This window comes from Equus asinus, chromosome 11 (assembly GCF_041296235.1).
Source record: "Equus asinus isolate D_3611 breed Donkey chromosome 11, EquAss-T2T_v2, whole genome shotgun sequence".
Classification (NCBI taxonomy): domain Eukaryota; kingdom Metazoa; phylum Chordata; class Mammalia; order Perissodactyla; family Equidae; genus Equus; species Equus asinus.
This window is the reverse complement of record NC_091800.1, coordinates 74,268,041-74,292,304: the sequence shown is the minus strand read 5'-3', so window position 1 is coordinate 74,292,304 and position 24,264 is coordinate 74,268,041. Positions and strand designations below refer to the sequence as shown.

At 38.1% G+C, this 24,264-nt stretch overlaps 1 protein-coding gene across 1 annotated transcript in view; it reads right to left on the bottom strand.

The window, feature by feature from the left end:
* ITGBL1 (integrin subunit beta like 1) overlaps positions 1–24,264 on the bottom strand; it is a 206,385-nt gene that overhangs the window by 103,870 nt on the left and 78,251 nt on the right. Inside the window, exons 3-6 of the mRNA XM_014839412.3 lie at positions 17,548–17,694; positions 9,234–9,356; positions 5,375–5,515; positions 1,467–1,607 (exon numbers count right to left, since the gene is read on the bottom strand). Of these exons, the coding sequence (XP_014694898.3) occupies positions 1,467–1,607; positions 5,375–5,515; positions 9,234–9,356; positions 17,548–17,694 (552 nt within the window). The remainder of the gene's footprint in view (positions 1–1,466; positions 1,608–5,374; positions 5,516–9,233; positions 9,357–17,547; positions 17,695–24,264) is intronic.

Here is a 24,264-nt window from a genome sequence, read left to right as displayed (position 1 = left end):
CTGGGGTGGTGTCCCACATATAAAGTTGAGGAAGATAGGCACAGATGTTAGCTCAGGGCCTATTGTCCTCAGCAAAAAGAGAAGGATTTGCAGCGGATGTTAGCTCAGGGCTGATCTTCCTCAAAAAAAAAGAGAACATTTAAATTTCTTCAGATTCACAGAACTCGTTAAGATTTTGATTTTATCTCCTAGCTTTGGGGCCTTCAGCAAATTACGGAACTTCCCCAAGCCTCAGTTTCCCCAATTGTAAAATGAGAATAAATATATTCTCTACCTCATAGACTTTTATGAAGAATAAATGCAACAGTCTGGGAAGTGCTTAACACAGTATCCGCCATACAGAAGCCGCTCAATAGTTGTTAGCTGTTTTACGGCCACTGTGTTGATAATGATGATGATAAAGAACACTCATGTAGAATGAATGACAGAAAAATCTGAAAAGGGCATCTCCTCAAGAAAACAGTATTCACAGAATGTTTAGGAAATTCTCCCAAGCACCAGGTAATCAAAAGAGGGAAACTCTTTTGCATGTGGAGTTTTAGCAGCAGGCTCCCCTCACTGGGGCCGGAGAAGTCTCTGCTGTTTAGAGCATCATCATTAAAAAGGGCAGCTCTTTTATTTCCCTTTGCTGGCAAATTTTCAGGAGCCCAGTGGAGTTTCCTAGCTCTCTACCTATACCAATCAGGCAATCAAGCACAAAGAAATGTATATGTGTATGTCTCTGCCTTCTGGATGGTCAAATATAACCAGACTGAAAATCCATAACTCCATTTTCACAAATGACACTTTTTCAGATAAATCTGATTGCTTTTTTTCTTTACTTTGCACTCTTGGAAATTCTGGCAGGATGTATTGTTTCCTCTGCCTTTAGACCGCCAGCTCCATAAAGTCAAGGATCATGTTTGTCTCCTTCACTGCTGGAACCAGCAGCCTAGAGGTAGTCCTTGGCAAATAGTATCTGTTCCATAAATATTTATGGAATAGAATTTTTGAATCTACTAATTGATCAAATCCACTAATTCAATTCTAGACTAAACTGCAGAACAATTCGAACGTATAAATTATACCAAAGAATTAATGCATCAAAATATCTATGAGAATTGCATTATCCTAAGTTTTTTAATAGATTAATATAGCTGTCATAATGGTACCTATACTGTTCATTGTCATCAGGTCTGCCAGTTTTGTATTCTTACATTTGGGCAGCAGAAGTCTGGAGGTAATGGTTCTCCTTGGTGAGGAATTAGACTAATTTTAAGAGAGTGGGTGCATTTATATCTCTAGTCTTTGCCCAGTGTGTGAATTCTCTAAAGGTTTTCCAAGTTACTAATAGGAGCACTGTGAACATCGAATGCTTCAGAATGCACATTCAGTTCTGTCACAGTTTCCGTAAGAACCAAAATGAATCTTGAAAATAGGGAAATGAATATTTTTCATTTAAAATTGGGAATTAGGAGAGCACTTACCTGAACAGAAGTCATCAGAATATCTGTCATAGACAGCTCTACAGTCCCTTTCGTCACACTCACAGGTGTCCCCATGAATATCTCCCCAGTCTCCAGTCGGGTCAACATCGTGGCAAGAACATTCACCACAAACACAAATCCCTAGATGGGAAAAATAATTTTATATGGGTCTAGCGAAGAAAAATCATGAAAGAAAGCATCTTACATATTGCTTTGTTTTTTTTCCTGTTGATTACTTTGTATTTGGAAAATATACATATTCAGAAAAAACATTCTACAAAGAAAAACACCATCCAAAGTTGACAGTAGAGGTTCTTTAATAAACAAAAGTTATTATCTATGTTCATAATTAGGTGGGATTGAATGATGGGTCATTAGTACTGTGTTGGTTTGCCTCAAAGATAATGCCAAAACAATTGATATAAGATATAACCCTTGCTCTCAAGAAACTGACAATGTATTTGACCAAAAAACAGCTAATGAAAGAAAAATTAGCAAACAATAAACATATGTGTACTAACGTTTTGTAAACTAGGACAGAAATACTGTAAGAGTTTAGGGAAGGGCTGAAGTGATTAGATGGTCTGGATATGCAGAGAGAAGGGGAAATGTTCTAGGATCCCAAGAGCAGTTGGAGGTGGAACAACTCAAGGAAAGTCAAGAAAGCAAGAATAAGCAAAGAAGGGTGGGATTGGCACGGGGACCCTAAGGAGTCCTGCACCACTGGAGCATAAGGTGCATGTTAAGGAAGACTAAGAAGTAGGCTTTGCTAGATCGGATGAGCTCAGGACATAGAGGATGTTGGAGATCAGGCAGAGAGATACAGACTTGGAGATTTGCATAGAAGAAGTACCCAGTTGTAGATCATATTTAGTTTGTGCAATTTATCTGTAATCGTCTTTAAGGCAACCAGCTAATCATCTTGGGGGAAAATAAAGTTAAATCCCTTCTTACCTCTTACATCAAAGTAAATTCCAGATAGATTAAAGATTTAAGGATATAAAATAAAACCATGAAATATAAAATACATTTTTTTATTCAAAACCCCCAAAGCAAATTACTAAAAGGAAAAAAAGAAATAGATTTAATAACATAAAAATCTAAAATTTTGGTTGGAAGCAAAACATTATAAAACTAAAACACTAAAAAAGGCTGGAATGAATAGTCATGTGTATGTAAAAGACAAAAAGCTACCTTCACAAACATAAACATTTCTTAGGAATCAACATCCAAAGGAAAAATATGGCTAAAAAAAATAGACAAGGGAAAAGAACACCAATCCAAAATTTTGTAGAGAATTAATGATGATAGATAAACATAAAAAATATTTACCACTGGACCTACTATTACTAAGGGGTAAGGGTGGGGGATCTGTAAAACAATAGTGAGAATTATTTTGTAGCTCAGATTGCAGAAGTGAAAAAGATTGCTAGGATTGAGAGTTGGTGAGGGCATGGCGTACAAAATGTACAGCTTTCAGGGAGGCAATTTCATAACATGTAATTTTTAAATGTGTGTTACTATTTAGCATAACAGTCCACTTCAATTAATATATCCAAAGGAAACGAAAAGTGCACAAAAGTATATTGTCAGGAATATTAACCATGGTGGTATTCATGTTATTGAAAAACTACCAGTGACCTAAATATCGATCAATAAGGAATGAGTGCAGTAAGAGTTCTTGTGTAGCTTTGACTATCAAGCAGCCATTGAAAGTAATAATTAGGGCTGGCCAGGTGGCACAGCGATTAAGTTTGCACATTCCGCTTCAGCGCCCTGGAGTTCGCCAGTTCAGATCCCGGGTGTGGACATGGCACCGCACGGCAAGCCATGCTGTGGCGGGCGTCTATAAAGTAGAGGAAGATGGGCATGGATGTTAGCTCAGGGCCAGTCTTCCTCAGCACAAAGAGGAGGACTGGCAGCAGATATTATCTGAGGGCTAATCTTCCTCAAAAAAAAAGAAAAAGAAAAAATTAATAATTAGGTTTTTGTTCTGTGAACATGGAAAGATATCCAAAATATAGGATTAAATGGAAAAAGCAAATTACAAGTTAGTATGTATAGTATGATTCAATTTTTGTATTAAATAAGAAGAAAATACATATCAAGGAGAGAAACATGATAAATTTTTAAAAATAAACAAAAATAGACTGAAAGATCATATACAAAATGGAATGTTGAGATTATGGATCATTTTCTACTTTACTGTTATTTTTTTAAATGAATATGCATTGCTTTCATAACAGTATAAATGATGTGGGGGATGGATGTGTGTTAAAGTGAGTCCACTGTGAAAGTGTGAGTAAACCACGTGGGCAATAACGGACATTTATCCCATCACTGATTACCTGTGTCTACAACCTCGATGTTTTGGCCCCTGAAGATGGGTAAACAAGGACAACGAGGTAGGCATGTGTGGGGATTCATGTCTCTCTCCTACCTAGGAGGTAGGACCTAGGTTCCTAGGAAATGAGCTTATCGACGGTGGACAGAAGTCCACAAAATGACTCATTGCAGTGTCTGCCCCTGACGTGCCATCATGTACCCCTGAATCTCACTGGCTACCAGCCCCGTTTAGGCTGCTTTCCATTCTCCCTATGCCAGATCTCAAACCCAAAAGCTCTGAGCACCAGGACAGGGGAAGCAGGAGGTGAGATGGCAGAGAGGTGCAAGGAGTGTTTCTGAAGGATAGCTGTCTCTCCCAGCTCACGTGGCCCAGCAGCAGAACTGGTCCTGGTCCACTCTCTTTCAACACCTACCCAAGTGGTTGTTTTCCACGGTAACACAATTCAAGCTTCACACACTGACATCACAATGGTGACTACGAACCCTACTGAATAAAAGGACTTAAGTAGAAACATGTCCTCACATATTAAAGGAAAACAAAGTGAATTAGTACGATATACAGTCAGATCTATTCTGCATATATTAGAGAGGACTTTTCTTTACAATTTTTGTTCTAAGTTCAGGCCTTTTGCTTTCCTTTCTCCCTGTACAGAAATGTGGCACATTTTACTCTTCTATGTAAATTTTTAAAAAGATAAAATTTGTTGTGTGTTAAGGCTTTTTGTGTAAGCGTTATCTATTAAAATGCATCATTCATTTGTAGAAATGCAAAAGAAGAGTTTTCCAGCTTTCTAGATTTTTACTTTTATAGAAGGAAATATGGCAACTTATTTACATCATCAGGTAGGCAAGGAACAATCCAGCATGGCTCTCTTTTACCTACCAGTACAGCTGACAAAGGGAAAAATAAGTATTTTCAAGGATTTTTAAAAAGTGTTTATAACTGATTTGATGTCAACAGTTAGTTAATTCCTTTCAATTATATTTTAGCACACTAATATATTTTTAAAATTCATGTCCAAGGTCAGTCTAAATTTTATATGCCTATTTGATACGTAGTTTCTATACCTATTCTGTTCAATATCACAATTTAATTATCGCATATAAAAGTTAAATGACTCCATGCCAATTCCACATTGCAAACTAGCCTTCACTTTACTCATAATTAAGACAAGAGAGCTTTTCGAATACTCTGGACAATTAGATGCTCATGCAATAGATAGTTCTGTTAGTCAAGAGACATTTAACAGAAGTACCTATAAGAATTGCCTTTTAGCTGCACTGTGCTATTTCTGGATGGCCGCCAAAGAAATTACAGTCCCTATGTTAACTATTTGTTCAGTGAGGCTGAAAGAACGACAGCAACTTTCTTATCTTTCTGCTTTCTACTTAATAAAAAATAAGAAAGAGATTGTGGGTACGGTAAATGTTGGTCTACATCAAAGTCAAGCACTATGAAGGATGACTTCCTCTCACACGGAAGGAAACAGAGAAAAGGAGTGTTAACAATGAAGATCTTTATTTTCCTCCCAATTACGTAGTAAAGTGTATGAATGACACACCTCTGTTACTGCAGATTTTGCCATCTGGAGATGTGCATCTTCGCTTGCTCTCCCAGGGGGTGATATCACACTGGAATTCACATTTATCTCCATGCCAACCAGCCTCGCAGTAACAGTTTCCACAGTAACACTTTCCATGGCCTTTACCCAAAATGAATTTTAGACAGTGAGGAAAAAAGCAACTTTTAAAAGCAAAATTAACTTTCTACCTCCTTGTGATCATTTTTGCCTTTTAAAATAATATATCCACTCCATGGCCCTTGCTTAAAATAATCAAATTACATAGTTTGCCCCCAAAACATCATAGTTGCACCTATACTTACATAATTATACATATAAAGCAAGCCAACGTGTGCTCTAACTTGTCCTAGCCAGGTAGCTGATTAAAATGAAAAGAAATGAAAGAATTTTTAAAGAAGTGACATGAAAAACTGTGAAAGTTTATTACCTTCCAATCTCAAAGATATGCATCAAACTCAAATGTATGTAAGCATTCACTCTAAGGGCATTTCTTGAATTAGTCACTGAAATATTTCATTTGAAATCAACTATTGAGAAACCAATGGTGCATATTTACTTGGATGCACACTATTAATGACTGACCATTTCTTAAACCCAAGGAAATATTTCATCTTTTATTCAACTGTGTCCCACAAGCTGTTGTGTTCCACCACGTGGAAAAGAGGTTTTCAGCTAAATCAATGTTTGGTAATGATCTAGACCCATAGAATATCATGGACCCTTGGTCTCACAATGAAATTCCCATCTTATTTGTCAAGAAAATACAAATGATAGGGAACGGTACCTACAAGCAATCTGTACTGAATTGTCACATCATCACTTTCTGCATCCATATCTAGCAATCCTACAAATTCCCAAAAGATGGCAATTTTATTTACCCCAAAATCACTTCTTATGTCCTCCCTTTTTGCAGTCATGCCACCCAACCATGAATGTCTGTTCTTGCTCTTGGAAATATGATGAAAACCGGGGTCACATTGGATTTTGGTTTTTAGCCCATTCTTTCTGTTTTACGGGAATTTATGTTTTATCAGGATCTTTGGATAAAGTGTTTGCTCTGCCCTCTCTTCTTCTACAGCCATAATTCCAGAGGACCCATGGGAAACTGATTGTGAGGCTATTTTTCTTTCTAAACACTAGCATTTCCAGCCAACAGTTAGAGGGTCAATAGGGCCTGTGAAAGTCACATAAGAAAGAGGAATACCATGAAATATTCTGGTCTAGTAGGCTATTCTTGTCCATCAAATGAGACTTCCTTCAAGCAGACATGCATCAGAGAGACAGACGATGAGAAAGGAGCTATAGAGAGACAGGGACCCAAGCAGATGATGCCACATTTTCTGTCTGAATGAACTGTAATTGGGGTGGCCATAGAAAACCTCTTCTTAACCTAATGGACAATGATCATTTCTACAACAAATTTTAATTCTAATTTGTTCAGTTAGGTAAACGTAAAGGTTAGCAAATGATTTCATCAATAATAAAACATAAAAGCTATACATTTTATTTATAAACTTAAAAATATCTCAACATGTACACACACACACAAATATCACGTTCCTGTGCTGTATCTTAAGCCTCAGGAACTTAAGGATTACACTGGAGGAAAGCAAGACAACTGTGTACTAAAAGCTTTTCCTAGGAGTTAGTTTTTTTAAGACTTGATTAACTTCTTCAACTAGAATTTATTTCCTTTAAAATTTCAGGAAATTTATGTAAGGTGCTACATATGTAAGGATTATCATGATATTAATAAATGATCATAAATCTAAATTCTTCACACCCAAATTCTTTGTATATTTATAAAATTCAGTATTGAATTAAGAGTTTTACTAAAAAATCATTGAGATCGAGGTGAATAAGGAAAGAAAAATCATGTAAAACTACCCCTGTATCCAGATATGTAAAATAAGTAGATATCCTCACAACTCAAATGAAAATATTATAACAAGGCACATCTGGATAGCTGAAATAAAATATAAGCTTCAGGACAATAGACATTCCAGGCAATAAAAATCATTCTTTGCTTTGTGTAAACCAATGGAGCAAGAAAACCTCCTTTCGAATGACTTCATGGATGGACTGTAGAATCACCTCTCAACGGATTAGTTTCACGTGAGTGACATGAGGAACGATCTACAATCCTAATCAATGTCACCCCTAGAGGATGTTTACTGGAGTGCCTGTGTCTGTGATCAGAGACTTTGCACCACGAAATTGCTTAAACCTCAAACAAACGGAAACAATAAGTGGAAAAGTGGAGAGTTAACATTTCCTGTTGTGTTGTTTCAAGTTAAATGTTATATTTACATATTCAAATAGACTTTGCTTTGGTGGTGTGCGTCAGAACACACTGGCCCCAAGCAAGTTCCCCTCCTCTTTTCTGATCTATAATAATTAGAAAGGAAACATCAGGAGGACAAATATATAATATTTGTGGGTGGATTTATCTAATTGTTCTAATTATTTTGAACTGAGCCCTTTAGCAGAATTGTCTGAGTAGCATCTAGCTTAGGTCACTGGCTTGAAAAATGAAGGCTTTTGTGTTTGTTTGTTTTATCCTGATGGGTTGTACAGTAAGGAAACCAGAGAGAGAGAACCAAGCAGATCTAAAATCAGAGTATCTGAATGACCACAGCAATTGAAGATACAATTTGATTTTGTAAACAAAGGGACAGCTTGCTGTATGTTAGTAACACTTTCTCTATGGCACTCAGGTTCCTCCTGGCCCCATTTGCCCCTAATCCTTGCAGGGAAAATATTCTTTTGAAATCACCCATTCTGCATGCAGGATAGGATTCCATGGACTGGAATCTTGTCAGAGATAAGTGAAATAAGCAATTACTTATAATAGAGAGATGAGGCCAGACGTAACCAGGCTAAAATGTTTAATAGCAGCAGAGAAGAGTTTACTAAAATGAAGGGATTCTCATTTCTCTCTCCTTTCTTCTTCTGTGCTAGCCATGGTTGCAAATTGAAACTTGGAACAGGCTTGCAGATGGGTAGGCAGAAGAGAAGGGCACTACAACTTGTGAGGAAGCGTTCTTCTCATGGAGCTCCAAATCCCTGCGCACTGATGATGAGACTGTCTATGGTGGGGGGTCAAGAGCACAGTCTTTGGCATCAGACAGACACAAGACTAAATTCCACCACAATCGGTGGAGTGACCCTAGGTAAGCTACCTCATTTATCCAAGGCCTGGTTTCCACATCCATGTGTTTGGATGAAAACAATTCTTACCCTAGAATGATGTTGTGAAACTTGACATAATGAATGTAAAAGTGTTGCAGTGGTTGGTACTAGTAAGCATGCAAAAACTGGAATAACATAAAAATAGACTAAGTGATCGAGGTGCAAAGAAAAGATCATGAAAAATGTTATCTAAGTGTGTGGGGAAGATAAGTCCTAGTCTAATACTCCTAAGGTCTTTCGATGTCCCCAGTAGGACATGAGACTATTTAAAGGCTTACTGTTTAGAAAGGGAAAGAGAATGAAATTAAAACCTGCAGTTGAGAGATTGGGAGAAAAGAGACAGAAGCGGTTAACGTGGAGCAGAGAAGATAGAGTCTAGCTAGGACCACTTTAGAACTCTGCAGTTGGCCTCTTGCCATAATGATCTGGCTTTCCTCCGGGAACAATCTGATTTTGCATTTAAAAAGTACTAGTCTACTCTGAAGGCTTAGTGTAACTCTTCTTATATGAAGTATTTTCCAAATAAACATAGGTTCAGGTTAAATAAGTAAACTTAGCACATAAGTTCATAGAGAGATAAAAGCACAATGAAACAGGTGAAAAACCAAATACGTTTTATTAATTTCTGCAAACTTAACATACATACCTCCACATATTTCTTCTGTTTCATCATCTATGCATTCTCTATCATCACACTCACAAAATTTACCATAAACGAGTCCATTTCCATCTGAATTATCACACTTACATCTGCCACAGTGACATGTACCTAAACCATTAAAAACAAAGCAAAAATTATTTGCTAAATGCATATAAGTTATAATTAATGAATTTTTAACCTATTTCTTTCAAGGATATAGAGAATTCAAATCATTTTAATATTGCAATTATGTATTACTGTGGGTATGATGAGAGAGGTAATGACATTCTTTCTCGAGACCATTGTAGAAGAGCAATCATATTTTATAGCACACTTACGATTGACCTCTGATAGTTCTGTGAACATAAATTTGACCTCCCAAGTGCACAGCTCTTTATACGCATCCATCCAATCAATGCTTGAATGAATATCTTCTGATTACACCTGGGGCTGAAGTGAACTAAAGCAGAGAATTCTAAGCTTTGTGTGGGAAGTAACCTTGCTTATCTTCCTCACCAGTATTGATTCAATGCTTTGCCCAATATTTGAGCATACTATTTATATAATAAATATTTGTGGAATTCATTATCAAATGCATAAATGAAAAACTTAGAGCCTCCAAATAATTTCACATCCACATGTTAAACTGATACACATGTCCTTATGACAACGGGCCCAGGGTGAGTATTCTTAGGCACAGAGTCCCGGGATCTCACCAAAACCTCAGGGCCACTCCGGGTGGTAGAGGCACTAGAGTCATCTGGTCTACCACATGCCACATATGCAGCCAAGTCTGACAATCTGACTACAACTCCCGAGAATGATTTCACTGACAGTAAAAGAGCATTCAAATGATATTGATAGATGCAATGTCTGCTTGAGGAACTTCCTTTTTAATACTTATTTTTCAATTTTTAATTGATCCTCACAGCAATCAACATATATTAACTGAGAATTTACCACTCACTAGCTACCATCCTAGACTCTGGAAATGCAACAAGAGATGAAGTCAGCCATAATCCTCCTTTTAAAGTTTTATATGAGTAAAAGCTAGTGTGATAAAATAAATGGAGAAGTGCAAAGTGTTGCAGGAGCACATAGCAAGGAGATTTAACTGAGACCTGGTGGCCAAAGATATGGCCCCTGGAGAGGTAGCTCTTAAACTGAGAACTGAGAGCCAAGTAAAAAAAATAGCTCAGGGGCCGGCCCCGTGGCCGAGTGGTTAAGTTTGCACACTCCACTTAAGCGGCCAAGGGTTTCACTGGTTGGGATCCTGGGCGCAGACACGGCACCGCTTGTCAGGCCACGTTGAGGTGGTATCCCACATGCCACAACTAGAGGGGCCCACAACTAAAATATACAACTATGTACTGGGGGGATTTGGGGAGAAAAAGCAGGGAAAAAAAAAAAAAGATTGGCAACAGTTGATAGCTCAGGTGCCAATCTTAGGAAAAAAAAAAATAGCTCAGAGATGAGATGGTGAAGATGCCCACTTCCAGCAAGAGACTACAGCAGAGTCTCTAAGGTGAAAGAGGAAGCAAGAGAAAAAAATCAAACACAGCTGCAGTATAGAAAACAATGTGGTGGGCCCGCCCGGTGGCGCAGCAGTTAAGTGTGCACCTTCTGCTTCTCGGCAGCCCTGGGTTTGCTGGTTTGGATCCCGGGTGTGGACATGGCACCACTTGGCAAACGCCATGCTGTGGTAGGCATCCCATGTATAAAGCAGAGGAAGATGGGCATGTATGTTAGCTCAGGGCCAGGCTTCCTCAGAAAAAAGAGGAGGATTGGCAGTAGTTAGCTCAGGGCTAATCTTCCTCAAAAAAAAGGAAAATAATGTGGAAAGTGGCATGAAACGAATAGAGTAATTAAAGATGCCTTTCACGGAAATCTTATAGCTCATGTGAAATATTTCCAACTTTAATCCAAGAATGACAAGAAGCCATAAGAAGTATTTTCAGCAAGGGACTGATGTGATCAGTTAAGCATTTTCACCAGATCTCTCTGGTCGTCATACGGAGAACGAACTGAAATGAGACAAAAGTGGATATGAGGAAATGTTGTTACATTTGTCTTCAGGAAAGAAGACAGAAGCTGACCAGGGTGGTGGCAATGAGGATAGAAATAAGCAAATACACTTGGGGATATTTTCAGGAGAAAGAATAGACGATTTGGCAACTGGTTATGAAGGGTGAAGGATAGGGAGAAACCAAAGACAATACTGATATTTGACTTGAGCTGCTGGATATTGACAATTCTGTACACGGTGTACCAGAAGCAGCATGGATTCAGGACTAAGGTAGACTTGTAGCCAAATCCAGGTTTTAATCTCCAGTGGCTATACATTTTTGAGGTCATTACTTTCATCTCTAACTCTCAAATTCCTCATCTGTAAATAAGATCTACTTCATGGAGCTGCTCTCAAGACCAAGTGATAAGTATATCACCCAGGCATCTTTCTAGACACACCACAGTGTCTTGTGCAGAGTAGGCTTTCAGAAAACTCTGGGGTCTTTGTTTACTCCTATTAAGATATTGAGATTATTAGTCATATTCCCAAATATTTTCTCCAGACTCACTTTACATTTCTGGACCCCACAATGTCCTGTTTTCACACCCTCTGCATGATTCTGTCACCCAGGTCACTTGCAATTTGTTATTACCCGTAAGACTTTTTTCTCTCACTGTCATATATAAATGGTGATTTTTCAGAATTTGAGCTTGTATTTTTCTTCCTTGAGAATACTTGTATAAATTTTACTTTTATTAAACTTCATTTTCTTGTTTTTTTCCTGAAAACGATTTTAATTTATAAAAGTTCATTTCAAATCTAATACTGTAATTCATGATATTGCTTCCTCTCATTTTTTTCCTCTAATTATCACCCTTCTTTTCCATTTTCACATTTATTCATACTGTCTTTCAGCCATCCACATAGCCATTCCTTAAATTTTCTTGTTGCCCATTATATTGCTGGCAAAGCACTAGGTGCTATAGGAGATAATAAGGCGAATAAATTAAAATTAAGTAAATCATAGACCAGGAAGAAAGAGCTAGATGATAGATTATATATATATATATATATACAAACACAGATGATGCAAAGTCATTTGCAACAGATTTGTGACAAATACTTTATAGAAAGTATAAACCTCAATCTGGCTCTGTGAAGGAGAAAATGTACAGTAAAGGGGTAGGTTCTTGAGTTGGCACTTGATGTATGGATAGAATTTCAACAAGTACAGATGGAAAAAAGACTTGTGACATTCAGGAAAGAGCCTGGGATAAGGAACAAGGATGGAGAATTAAAGAACAGTGAAGTGTCTGGCTTGAGTTTGGAGAAAAGGGTAGTTTGAAGGCAGAGAGCAGAGGATCCAGAACACTGGTCAAGGATTTCTGCTTTTATCTGTTGGGATACCAGGAGCTTTCACGGTTTGGGAGCGAGGTGTAACCTAGGACTATGGATGCAGTAGTCGTTTTTAGGTAAGATGGGCAGGAACAGCCTCTGCCTCTGAATTCTACAACTTCTCACTGACGTCCCCCACAGGCAGGCTCACTCCCATCCAGGCATCTGAACCATTCCTGGCTGATGTGAGAAGTTTACAGCAGCTCAGGCTTCCTGTCTCATTCATCAAGTAGAATTCACAACTGAAGCTCCAAGATATGGCATATGCAAGCCCAGGCAAAAGTGCCAGACTCCCATGTTCATGCTGTGTCATACTGCATCTCTCTCCTGGTTGCCAGTTAACTCAGTCTCTAGAATTGGTCTTTATACTAGATTATTTTAGCTCTGACTTTTCATTCTGCCTAATATAGCCATCTCTCTCTAGGATGACTTCCCTGTCTTGAACACCAGCCTATACCCCTGAGCAATGGCACTGGAGCCTTGATTCACTCTGCAGACTGTGCCTTGCCTTTCATGGCCCCTACAGAGTCAGCTTCTGGAACTCCTTTCGTCCCCAGCTCCATCTTGCCCTGGCCTTCAGTCTTATGCCCCACTTCATTTATCTCCTCTTTACCTTCTGCTCCAATCTGCTTCCAGCAAACCACAATGCGATATGAAGGGGAAATATTAATGGAGAGAACTCACAGACTAGTGCGGTTTTGGGGGAGCGGTCCTGAACTAGGCTGGTGGAAGTAGGCGTTAAAAGAAAGGCATGTGAGAATGAGATTGCCAAAGTAAACTTGAAAGGCTTAGATATTGAGAAGAGAGTAAGAGAGAAAGTGAAGATCAAATGTAACAGTATAAATTTATCTCTTGGCCCAGCAATCTCATTTCTAGTAATTTACCCTGAAGATACACCTCCAAAAATATGAAAATACCTATGCACTAGTTCATTCTGTGCATTAATATTTGTAATTTCAAAATATTGGGAACTGCCTAAATGCCCAAGCAGAGGAGATTGATTGAATAAATTATGTCACTTGCATAGAATTAAATACATTCTATCTAAAAAATACATGGGGAAGATCTCTATGAGCTTATATGGAGTGACTTCCAGGAGATAATGCTGAGGGGCAAAAGAGCATATATAAAAGGAAAAAACTGAAAAATAATAACATACACATATACCTATTTATTTTTTCAAAAATAAACACATACATGGGCCAGTCAGTGGTGCAGCCATTAAGTTTGTGCACTCTGCTTCGGTGGCCCGGGGTTCCAAGGTTCGAATCCTGGGTATAGACCTATGCAGCGCTTATCAAGCCATGCTGAGGCGGCGTCCCACATATAAAGTAGAGGAAGATGGGCACGGATGTTAGCTCAGGGCCAATCTTCCTCAGCAAAAAGAGGAGAATTGGCAGCAGATGTTAGGTCAAGAAATAAAATAAAATAAACACATACACAAAGCAGAAAGCAGTAAAGTTGGTTACCTGTAAGGCATGTGGGGAAGCATGATGGAAGGTTTAAGGAAGAGAATGATGATTCACTGAGTATGCTTTTTAGCAAAGTTTTGACTTTTGGAAGCATGTTAATGTTCTACATATTATAAAATAAAATGAAATCCACGAGGATGGGAAGGAGGGAAAAAACTCTACAATTGGAAGCAATCTGAAATAAATAAGTTCAACTGCATTTCAGATGAGGACCTTAACTATACTACAGGGGGAGAAAGAAGAAAGATATCCAAGTAACGTTTGAACACAGCATTTGACCACATACCCCAGTCTTGGGCATGGCTTGGGTGGGGCGAACATGCAGGAGGCGATGGATTGCAAATGGATTGCAAATGTGCAAAAAATCCTGGGATTTTTCAGCAGATTTGTATAGTGGTATGTATGAAGCAATCCTAAAAACAATGTTAGGTGTAGTATAGAATTGAGCAAATGAGTAAATATGTGGATCACGTTGGGAGCCAGATTTCTCACTGTGGAAGATGAGACACATAAATATGGAAGGGAAAAAACAAGGAACAACCTGGTGGGGATGGATCGGAGTTGGATGCACTGGTATGAATTCATGATTTTTAAAATATGTGCATGTATATGTATTTATACGCATACATGTGTGCCTATATGTATGAGTATTTGTGTCTATATATATTTACATGCATGTATTTCCCAGCCTATTTGCAGAAAGGACTAAGAAGTAAATATACCCTAGAAAATAAGCAACCCTAGTGCTCACAATTCTTATTCTAATACCATTCTTCACTAAAAGGAATCAGGGCTCTTTGGAGAAATGATTGATTCCAAAAGTGTGGCAGGGCAGGTACAATATGACTCCAGAATACATTTCTGGCAAGTATATTTGCCAGGAAGTAAAAAATTGCTAAACCCAAACCAAACCAAACCAAAAAAACAATGGAGGCATGTCACAAGGATAGAGAAGTAGGCTTACAGGGGTTCCACTAGCCTAATCTGAGATTATCTGAGCACCAGAATAATTAAGTACAGTAATGAACAATAAACCATTGAAATAATAGGAATTCTGATCCTAGACTCATAATAAATATTAAATGATTGATAGATGAGAGATGACTCTCATTGTGGTAGAATGTTGAGTGTCAACTGGTACATATAGAGGGAATGTTGGCATTTGGAAATCATCATTTTTCAATCATCATTGTAAATAGTGGATCAGGTGAGAATCATCAAAGGATGGTAAATCTGGGGTAATTTTGATGAGGATGGGATATTTTATGGTTTCAACGGGTTTCCCCCACAGACTAGAGCTGAGACATCAGACCAACAGCCTGACCATGTGAGCAAAGTTAACCTGACCAGCGAGAGCAGATGGATCTCAGGTACTTCCAGATGACACATCCTGAGAACACAAAATCATCTATCCAGTATTTCACCTAAGAATGTAGCATGAATCTAACCACAAGGACACAACAGGCAAACCCAAAATAAGTAACATTCTATTAAAAAAAGGTTGAGGACAATTTTCTTCAAAATTTTAATGCTATAATACCACTGTCTGTGAAAATGGTCCAGGTCAAAGGAGGCTAAAGAGAGATGACAACATAACACTGCCGCTTAGCCTGGATCCTGTACAGAGGGGGTGGAAATGCTATGAAGGACATTGTTGGGTCAAGTGAAACTGGAATATGGATGGTAGATGGGATCAATGTTAAAAAAAAATAGAGACACAGATATCTCTGAAATGTTTTACACCTTATCAAATGTATTTTATCATTTATTGAAATAATTCTGTAAATTTTCTCCTTTGAAATACATTAATTTAGCAAATCACATGTTTAGATTCCTGAATGTTGAAACATCTTTGGATTCCTAGACTATATTCTATTTGGTTATAATGTATCATTAAAAATAATAATAACTCAGATTTTATTTGAAAAAAAAATAAATCCAAAAATAGAGAATAAAGAATTCAAGTCTTATTACTGAAAGAAGTTTGAAAAGTGTGAATTTTTCAAGACAGAAGAGGCTATGTGGGGTGTCTGTGTGTTTGGAGGAGCAGGTGTTACAAACTGGAGGTGGAGATCTCCTACTGAGAGGAAAGGAAAGACTGGAGTGCTAGAGAGAAGCAAGGAGAATATCTATGAACACAGAAAGTGACCTGAGACCTACTGTTGAGACTATTGTCACAGTCCCTGACTGCTCCACTCACGCTTTGCATTGGGTATGGATGCTGATTACGACTAGCAAAACACCCGATTGCACTTAATCTACACAGAGTAATTTGTCTCAATCAAAGACTGTGGAAAGGTCCTAGCTAATTGCAGAAGGACTCTACCAACAAAGTGAGTTTCAAGAGGGAAGATATTCATTCATGTAGTCAACGTCTCACCTTTAGCACACAGAGCAATGGCTCACACCCCTGGATCTACATAAGAATTACCTGAAAGCTTTAAAAACCCACTGTAGTCCAGAACACACCCCAAAACAACTGAATCAGAGCCTCCAGTGCAGGACAGGGGCAGTCTCAAGTTCAACTAGGGTTTAGAAAAGCTGACGTGGAAGCTCCACATGCTCCAAAGTTAAGAGTATTTAATTATAGCAACAATGGCTAAACACCTTTGAAACCAAAACACAGTTGTTTTGTTTTATATGGTTTTGGCAAATAATTTTAACAGCTTATCTATAAATTTCTAAGAAATATTTCTAAATGACCTCTTTGAGACATAAAAATATTTTCATCTAACAAAAAATCTTGTTGCCACTATATTCTTCAATGAGTTTCATATTCAGTGCATCTAAAACTTCTATTAAATTTAAAAGGTTTGGGGGCCGGCCCGGTGGCGCAGTGGTTAAGTTTGCACGTTCCGCTTCTTGGTGGCCTGGGGTTCGCGGGTTTGGATCCCGGGTGTGGACATGGCACCACTTGGCACACCATGCTGTAGTAGGTGTCCCACATATAAAGTAAAGGAAGATGGGCATGAATGTTAGCTCAGGGCCAGTCTTCCTCACTGAAAAGAGGATAATTGGCAGCAGTTAGCTCAGGGTTAATCTTCCTCACCAAAAAAAAAGTAAAAGGCTTGGTTGTATTTGATGCTAAGGTATAAATTCAAAGCATCCTTGATCTGTAACAGAAAATAATTGTCAGTTTGTATATATCCTTTTAAAAAGATTTAATCAGCATTCAAATTCATGGTTCACAATTTACATAAAATGTTGTCAGGGTGTTGTTTCCAGTGGATATCCTGCTTGAAGGAGGCATTGGAACAGCTGGAGGGTGTCAAACTTGCCAGTCTCAGCAAGATGACATTTTTTCTTATCTGAATTTCATTTCTCAAAAATATACTCAAAAGCAGGCTCACTCAGAGGTTCAACATTTCTCAACACGTACATATTTCCATTAAAAAACAATATTTGATTATTTGACTTAAGAATTTTTATAGGATAGAATTCTTACCTGCATTAGAGCAGATGACATCTTGAGAATTCTTGCACATTTGGTTACTTTTTTTCTTGGTCAGATCACAGTGAGTTGGGTACTGGCAAGCATCCCCAGACCATCCTTCATCACACTCACACTTGCCACAGTTACACTTACCATGGCCTGAGAATTTAATGACATCCAGTTAGACTCAAATTGTTTTCCAAAGGAAATTATTGTAACTAAGATTCTTAAGGGTGATGTTGTTTCAAGACTGAGCTATAATAAATTCAAACACATGTATATTACAGTGGCTGAGAGGTAATGCTACTATACAGTATAATAGAATACGTGAATTTTATTTCAATAATCAACTTTGATAAATAATTCTAAAATCATGAAGTTAATTATAGAGACATTAGAGTGGCTAACAAACCAGAAGTGTAATAAACCACATGATTAGAAAATTTAGCACTAAAAAAGAAATTCACCTACCATCTCCACATTTAAGAGAAAAAAGGCCAATAAAAATGATTTCTATAGAACTGCATTTTATAACACATAAAATCACACTCTGGGCAAGGAATCTTACATGAAACTCCACTAAACTAATCATTGGACTTATATTTATTTGAATATAACATGTAATAAAATTTTATGGATATATTAAATACCACCTCGGGATAAGATTGACGTGAAAAATAAGTATATAATTTGTTTCTTAATGAGGAAATTTGGTTCAAGAATCAAAAGAATAAGAGCCATATTCATTCACTTCCACGGAAATTTCTCAACCTTTCATGCTCTCAAATAAACATTTTGCTGTTTTTATTGTTGTGATCATTAACGTTATTAAGTCCTGCTTGATGAAGCCTACTAATGTTTTTATTGACTACATAATAGTCAGACTGAAGTGAAAACACATATAATCCTTGGCACTTGTCTCCAAGGAACTTATAAACTTCAAAGTCGAGACCGATATACAAAGAGGATGGGGTTATCTTCAGCCAAAAATGTTAGTCAGATCTTGTGTTAAGTTGAGCAATGGAGTCTACGACCTGTAGAAATAAGAGGGGAGAGAAGACTTTCTAGACGTTCTTTACCTTTAACTGGGCCTTGAAAGGTGAGAAGAGTTTGACTGGGTTGCAGGGAGAGTATTCTTATATTACTCAAGATAATGATACTATGTCTTAATGCCTGAAATTCATAGACCACAATAGAATGGAATCATTGATCTGGGGCTAACAGTCATTCAACATGGCAGCCAAAATCCACACGATGAGGTCCAGGTGGCCAGTCAGATTGAAAGGCTCAGAGGTGCCCCATTTGGGCATGTTCAACAGAGTCCGCATCTGTGATTGGCTGTGACTTTAAAACTCTTCTGCATACGGCTCAGTCCATGTAAATGTTTCCATTCCTGTTGCATTTTTCAAATTAATTATTCTATTTTACAAACAAAAGCTTGCATGCAACCTAATTGCAATTCATTTTATCCAGTGCACATTACTCCATCAAATTGACTGTATCATTTTGCATTCCTATCTGGCCCTACATGATATTGCCAATCTCCACCAACTTGGTATCATTTACAAGCCTAAGTAATCTCTCCTGTCAACCATCCAGTCTATTTCTAAAAGTATTAAGCGAAATCCTTGAAGTGGCTAAGCCTCTTTTGGTAAATTAAGTATCTTGGTAACTGTAATGACTCTTTAATAATATTAGTGCATTAGGTTGAACCACATGAAATCGCCACCACTGTAAGTTGAATATCAGCTATTTTTATGGATCATCCCAACAAAAAAGCTTCATATCAACAGCAAAGGGAAACGATTTGAAGAAGAAGAAGTATGGTAGTAATGATTTACTGAATCTAGAATACAAGAATACCCAATGCTTCTTTTATATTGGATGGGACATCTCAGACTCTAACCTAAGGTATATAACAGAGATGGATAATGACTTGTGCGTGAAAGGCTATTTATTTTTAAAAGGGAGGGAGAGGAAAGAATTTCACTATATTCTTTTTTAGAGTGTCATTATATATATCAGTACAATGAAACTCCTCAGATGTCCTCTCATGAAAAAGCTATTTATCTTTAGTTCAGAATATACAATTCCTTTTGACTAGGGAGCCTCTGTTCCTCATTACCTATATTAACATCCTAAGCACACTCTTAGACCAACAATGTGTCAGGTAATGTGTTTTCAGCTTTTCCTTTAGCATATGATTGGAGGCAAAGATGACAGTCAATGTAGGACCAGGTCATCTACTTTTATATTATTTCTAAACTTGAGGCCCAGTAAAGGCCTCCTTGATTTACTTTCCTCCATTTAGGAAAGTGAACAGAAATAATCTTTTTTACTGTTAAGAATTATCAAGTAATAACCTGTACAATCTTATTTGAAGATAAATATATAATTTTTTAGAAAGAAAATAGTCTTCAGACTCTTTTTACTCTTTATGCAAAGTTACTAAGAGTTTTGGAAGGTCTCAGGGCATTAGATTGCTATATTATTTTGGCACAGTAATCTCCATTGCAGTGTCAATAAAATGGATTCAACAAACATCTCATTTTTCAAAAACATTTATCCATTGTGTGCTAGTTTTGTGGGGCTGCCATACAAAGTACCACAGACTGAATGGTTTCAACAACAGAAATTTACTCTCTCACAGTTCTGGAGCCCAGAAGCTCACAATCAAGGCATTGGCAGACTGGGTCCTTCTGGAGAATCTGAGTGAGGAACTCCTCCATGCCGCTCTCCCAGCTACTGGTGGTTGCCCATAATTTTGGTGTTCCTTGGCTTGCGACAGCTTAACTCCCATCTCTGTTTCTGTCTTCATGTGTTTTTTTCCCACATGTGTGTCTGTGTCTTCACATCTTTCTCCTTATAAGTACACCAGTCATTGGATTTAGAGCCCATTCTACTCCAGTATGACCTCATCTTAACTTAATCACATCTTCAAAGACCCTATTGCCAAATGTCACATTCACAGGTACCGGGTGTTAAGACTTCACATATCTTCTGAGAGGACACAATTCAACCCACAACAGTTGTAGATCTCGATTATTCTCTTTCCTAACTCAAATTCATGTAAAAGATGGGGTCATTTTTTTCTCTTAGATATGAAAACAAAGTGGGTAGGGCTGGCAGCAAGGCCCCCCTCCTCCCCATTTCTATCCTACACTGGGAGGGCCTGAGAATTCCTACGGACAGCAAAGCCCAGGTCTACGTTTGCTTCCACAGCTCTCTCAGTCCTTCCCCTCCCCTCCTTCTCTTATAATAGCTGCTCCTTGATCACCAGTCCAGCCTAAAGATGTATGCACTGCCACAGACCTGGAGGGAAAGTCACAGCAGGCTCTGGAAGGGAGTTGGGGAACTTTGGAGTACAAAGCCCTGGGTCCCAGGTCTCCGGGTCTAGGAGAACAGAGGTGGCTGGCTCCACGGAGCTAGGTGGCCACATCCCCTTGGCCTCTCAGACATCCCACCCCACCCCAGCCTTTGGAATGATGGCCAAGGAGGACCAGAGCAGAACATCTAAATCATAAGGCCTGGAAGAAGGCTCTTATTGCCCAGATCAAAGGGTGGCCCTTTCCCAGACATGAAGTCCTAACCAGCAAAGCATTCACCATTCCTGGCTGTCTCAACCGCTGCAGTTCTAGTTCTTCTCCAGATAACTCAGTTTCCACAACTACAAAACATGGTCTCACATGAACAATCTAACACGCTTGAGAATAAATGTTGCCCTTCAAATAAGTTCCTAAGGAGTCAAGAGAAAACAAACACACAAAAAAGGAATATCAGAGAAATGAGAAAACAATTCCCCACCAAAGTAATGAGGATAAAAACGTAAGAGGCTATTAAAGCTTAGTCAAGAAGAAGCAGACAATTTGAACAGACCAATCACAAGGAAAGAGATTGAAACAACAATCAAAAGCATCCCAAAGAAAAACCCCAGGACCAGATGGCTTTCCTGGGGAATTCTACCAAACTTTCAGAGAGGATTTAATACCTATCCTTTTCAAGCTATTCCAAAAAATTAGGGAGGACGGAACACTTCCTAACACATTCTATGAGGCCAACATCACGCTGATACCAAAACCTGACAAGGACACCACGAAAAAAGAGGACTACAGGCCAATATCACTGATAAACATAGATGCAAAAATTCTCAACAAAATTTTGGCAACCCGAATTCAGCAATTCATCAAAAGGATCATACATCATGATCAAGTGGGATTCATACCAGGGACACAGGAATGGTTCAACATTCGCAAATCAATCAACGTGATAGACTACATCAACAAACTGAGGAATAAAAACCACACGATCATCTCAATAGATGCAGAGAAAGCATTTGACAAGATCCAACAGCCATTTATAATAAAAACTCTGAACAAAATGGGGATAGAAGGGAATTACCTCAACATAATAAAGGCCATATATGACAAATCCACGGCCAACATCATACTCAATGGGCAAAAACTGAGTGCCATCCCCCTGAAAACAGGAACAACACAAGGATACCCCCTATCACCACTCTTATTTAACATAGTACTGGAGGTCCTTGCCAGAGCAATTAGGCAAGAAAAAGGAATAAAAGGAACCCAAATAGGGTGGGAAGAAGTGAAACTCTCGCTGTTTGTAGACAACATGATCTCATATCTAGAAAACCCCAAGGAATCCAAAGAAAAACTTTTAGAAGTAATCAACAACTACAGCAAAGTTGCAGGGTATAAAATTAATTTACATAAATCAGTAGCATTTCTATACTCTAATAACGAACTAACAGAAAAAGAACTCAAGAATACAATACCATTCACAATTGCAACAAAAAGAATAAAATACCTCAGGGTGAATTAACTAAAGAAGTGAAAGACTTATACAACAAAAATTAAAAGGCTTTTCTGAAAGAGACGGATGATGACATAAAGAGATGGAAAGACATTCCATGTACATGGATTGGAAGAATAAACATAGTTAAAATGTCCATTCTACCTAAAGCAATCTACAGATTCAGCGCTATCCCAATCAGAATCCCAATGACATTCTTTATAGAAATAGAACAAAGAATCCTAAAATTCATATGGGGCAACAAAAGACCCCCAATTGCTAAAGCAATCTTGAGAAAAAAGAACACAGCTGGAGGCATCACAATCCCTGACTTCAAAACATACTACAAAGCTACAGTAATCAAAACAGCATGGTACTGGTACAAAAACAGGTGCACTGATCAATGGAACAGAATTGAAAGCCCAGAGATAAAACCACACATCTATGGACAGCTTATCTTTGACAAAGGAGCTGAGGGCATACAATGGAGAAAAGAAAGTCTTTTCAACAAATGGTGCTGGGAAAACTGGAAAGCCACATGTAAAAGAATGAAAATTGACCATTCTTTTCCACCATTCACCAAAATAAACTCAAAATTGATCAAAGATCTAAAGCTGAGACCTGAAACCATAAGGCTTCTAGAAGAAAATGCAGGCAGTACACTCTTTGACATCAGTATTAAAACAATCGTTTTGGACACCATGTCTTCTCAGACAAGAGAAACAATAGAAAGAATAAACAAATGGGACTTCATCAGACTAAAGAGCTTCTTCAAGGCAAAGGAAAACAGGATTGAAACAAAAAAAAAACACTAACTGGGAAAAAATATTTGCAAGTCATACATCTGACAAAGGCTTAATATCCATAATATATAAAGAACTCACACAACTCAACAACAAAAAATCAAACAACTCAACCAAAGAATGGGCAGGAGACATGAACAGACATTTCTCCAAAGAGGATATATGGATGGCCAATAGGCACATGAAAAGATGTTCATCATTGCTGTGCATCAGGGAAATGCAAATCAAAACTACACTAAGATATCACCTTACACCCATCAGAATGACAAAAATAACTAAAACAAATAGTAACAAATGCTGGAGAGGTTGTGGAGAAAAAGGAACCCTCATAAACTGCTGGTGGGAATGCAAACTGGTGAAGCCACTATGGAAAACAGTATGGAGATTCCTCAAAAAATTAAAAATAGAACTACCATACGACCCAGCTATCCCACTACTAGGTATCTATCCAAAGAGCTTGAAGTCAGCAATTCCAAAAGTCCCATGTACCCCAATGTTCATTGCAGGATTATTTACAATAGCCAAGACGTGGAAGCAACCTAAGTACCCATCAACAGATGACTGGATAAAGAAGATGTGTTATATATATACAATGGAATACTACTCAGCCATTAAAAAGAACAAAATCGTCCCATTTGCAATAACATGGATGGCGCTTGAGGGAGTTATGTTAAGTGAAATAAGCCAGATAGAGAAGGACAATCTCTGTATGACTCCACTCATATGAGGAATTTAAACATGTGGACAAAGAGAACAGATGAGTGGCTACCAGGGGAAAGGGGGGGTGGGGGGAGGGCACACGGGGGAAGGGGTGCACCTACAACGCGACTGACAGACAATAATGTACAACTGAAATTTCACAAGATTGTAACCTATTGTTAACTCAATAAAAAATAAAAATTAAAAAAAAAAGTAAGAGGTTATTCTTACTGCTCCCACGGTTGTCGGTGGTGTAGCCAGTCACTGGAAAGGTAAGACAAGCCACTTGGAGGACAAAATCCAGTAGTTTAGTCTCCTTTTCAGGTAAGAATGTAGAAGCCTGACTGACTTTCTCCACTGCTTCCCAGGTGAGCTAATGCCTTGACCTCCATTGACAAAGGAAAGGCATTCCAGCAAA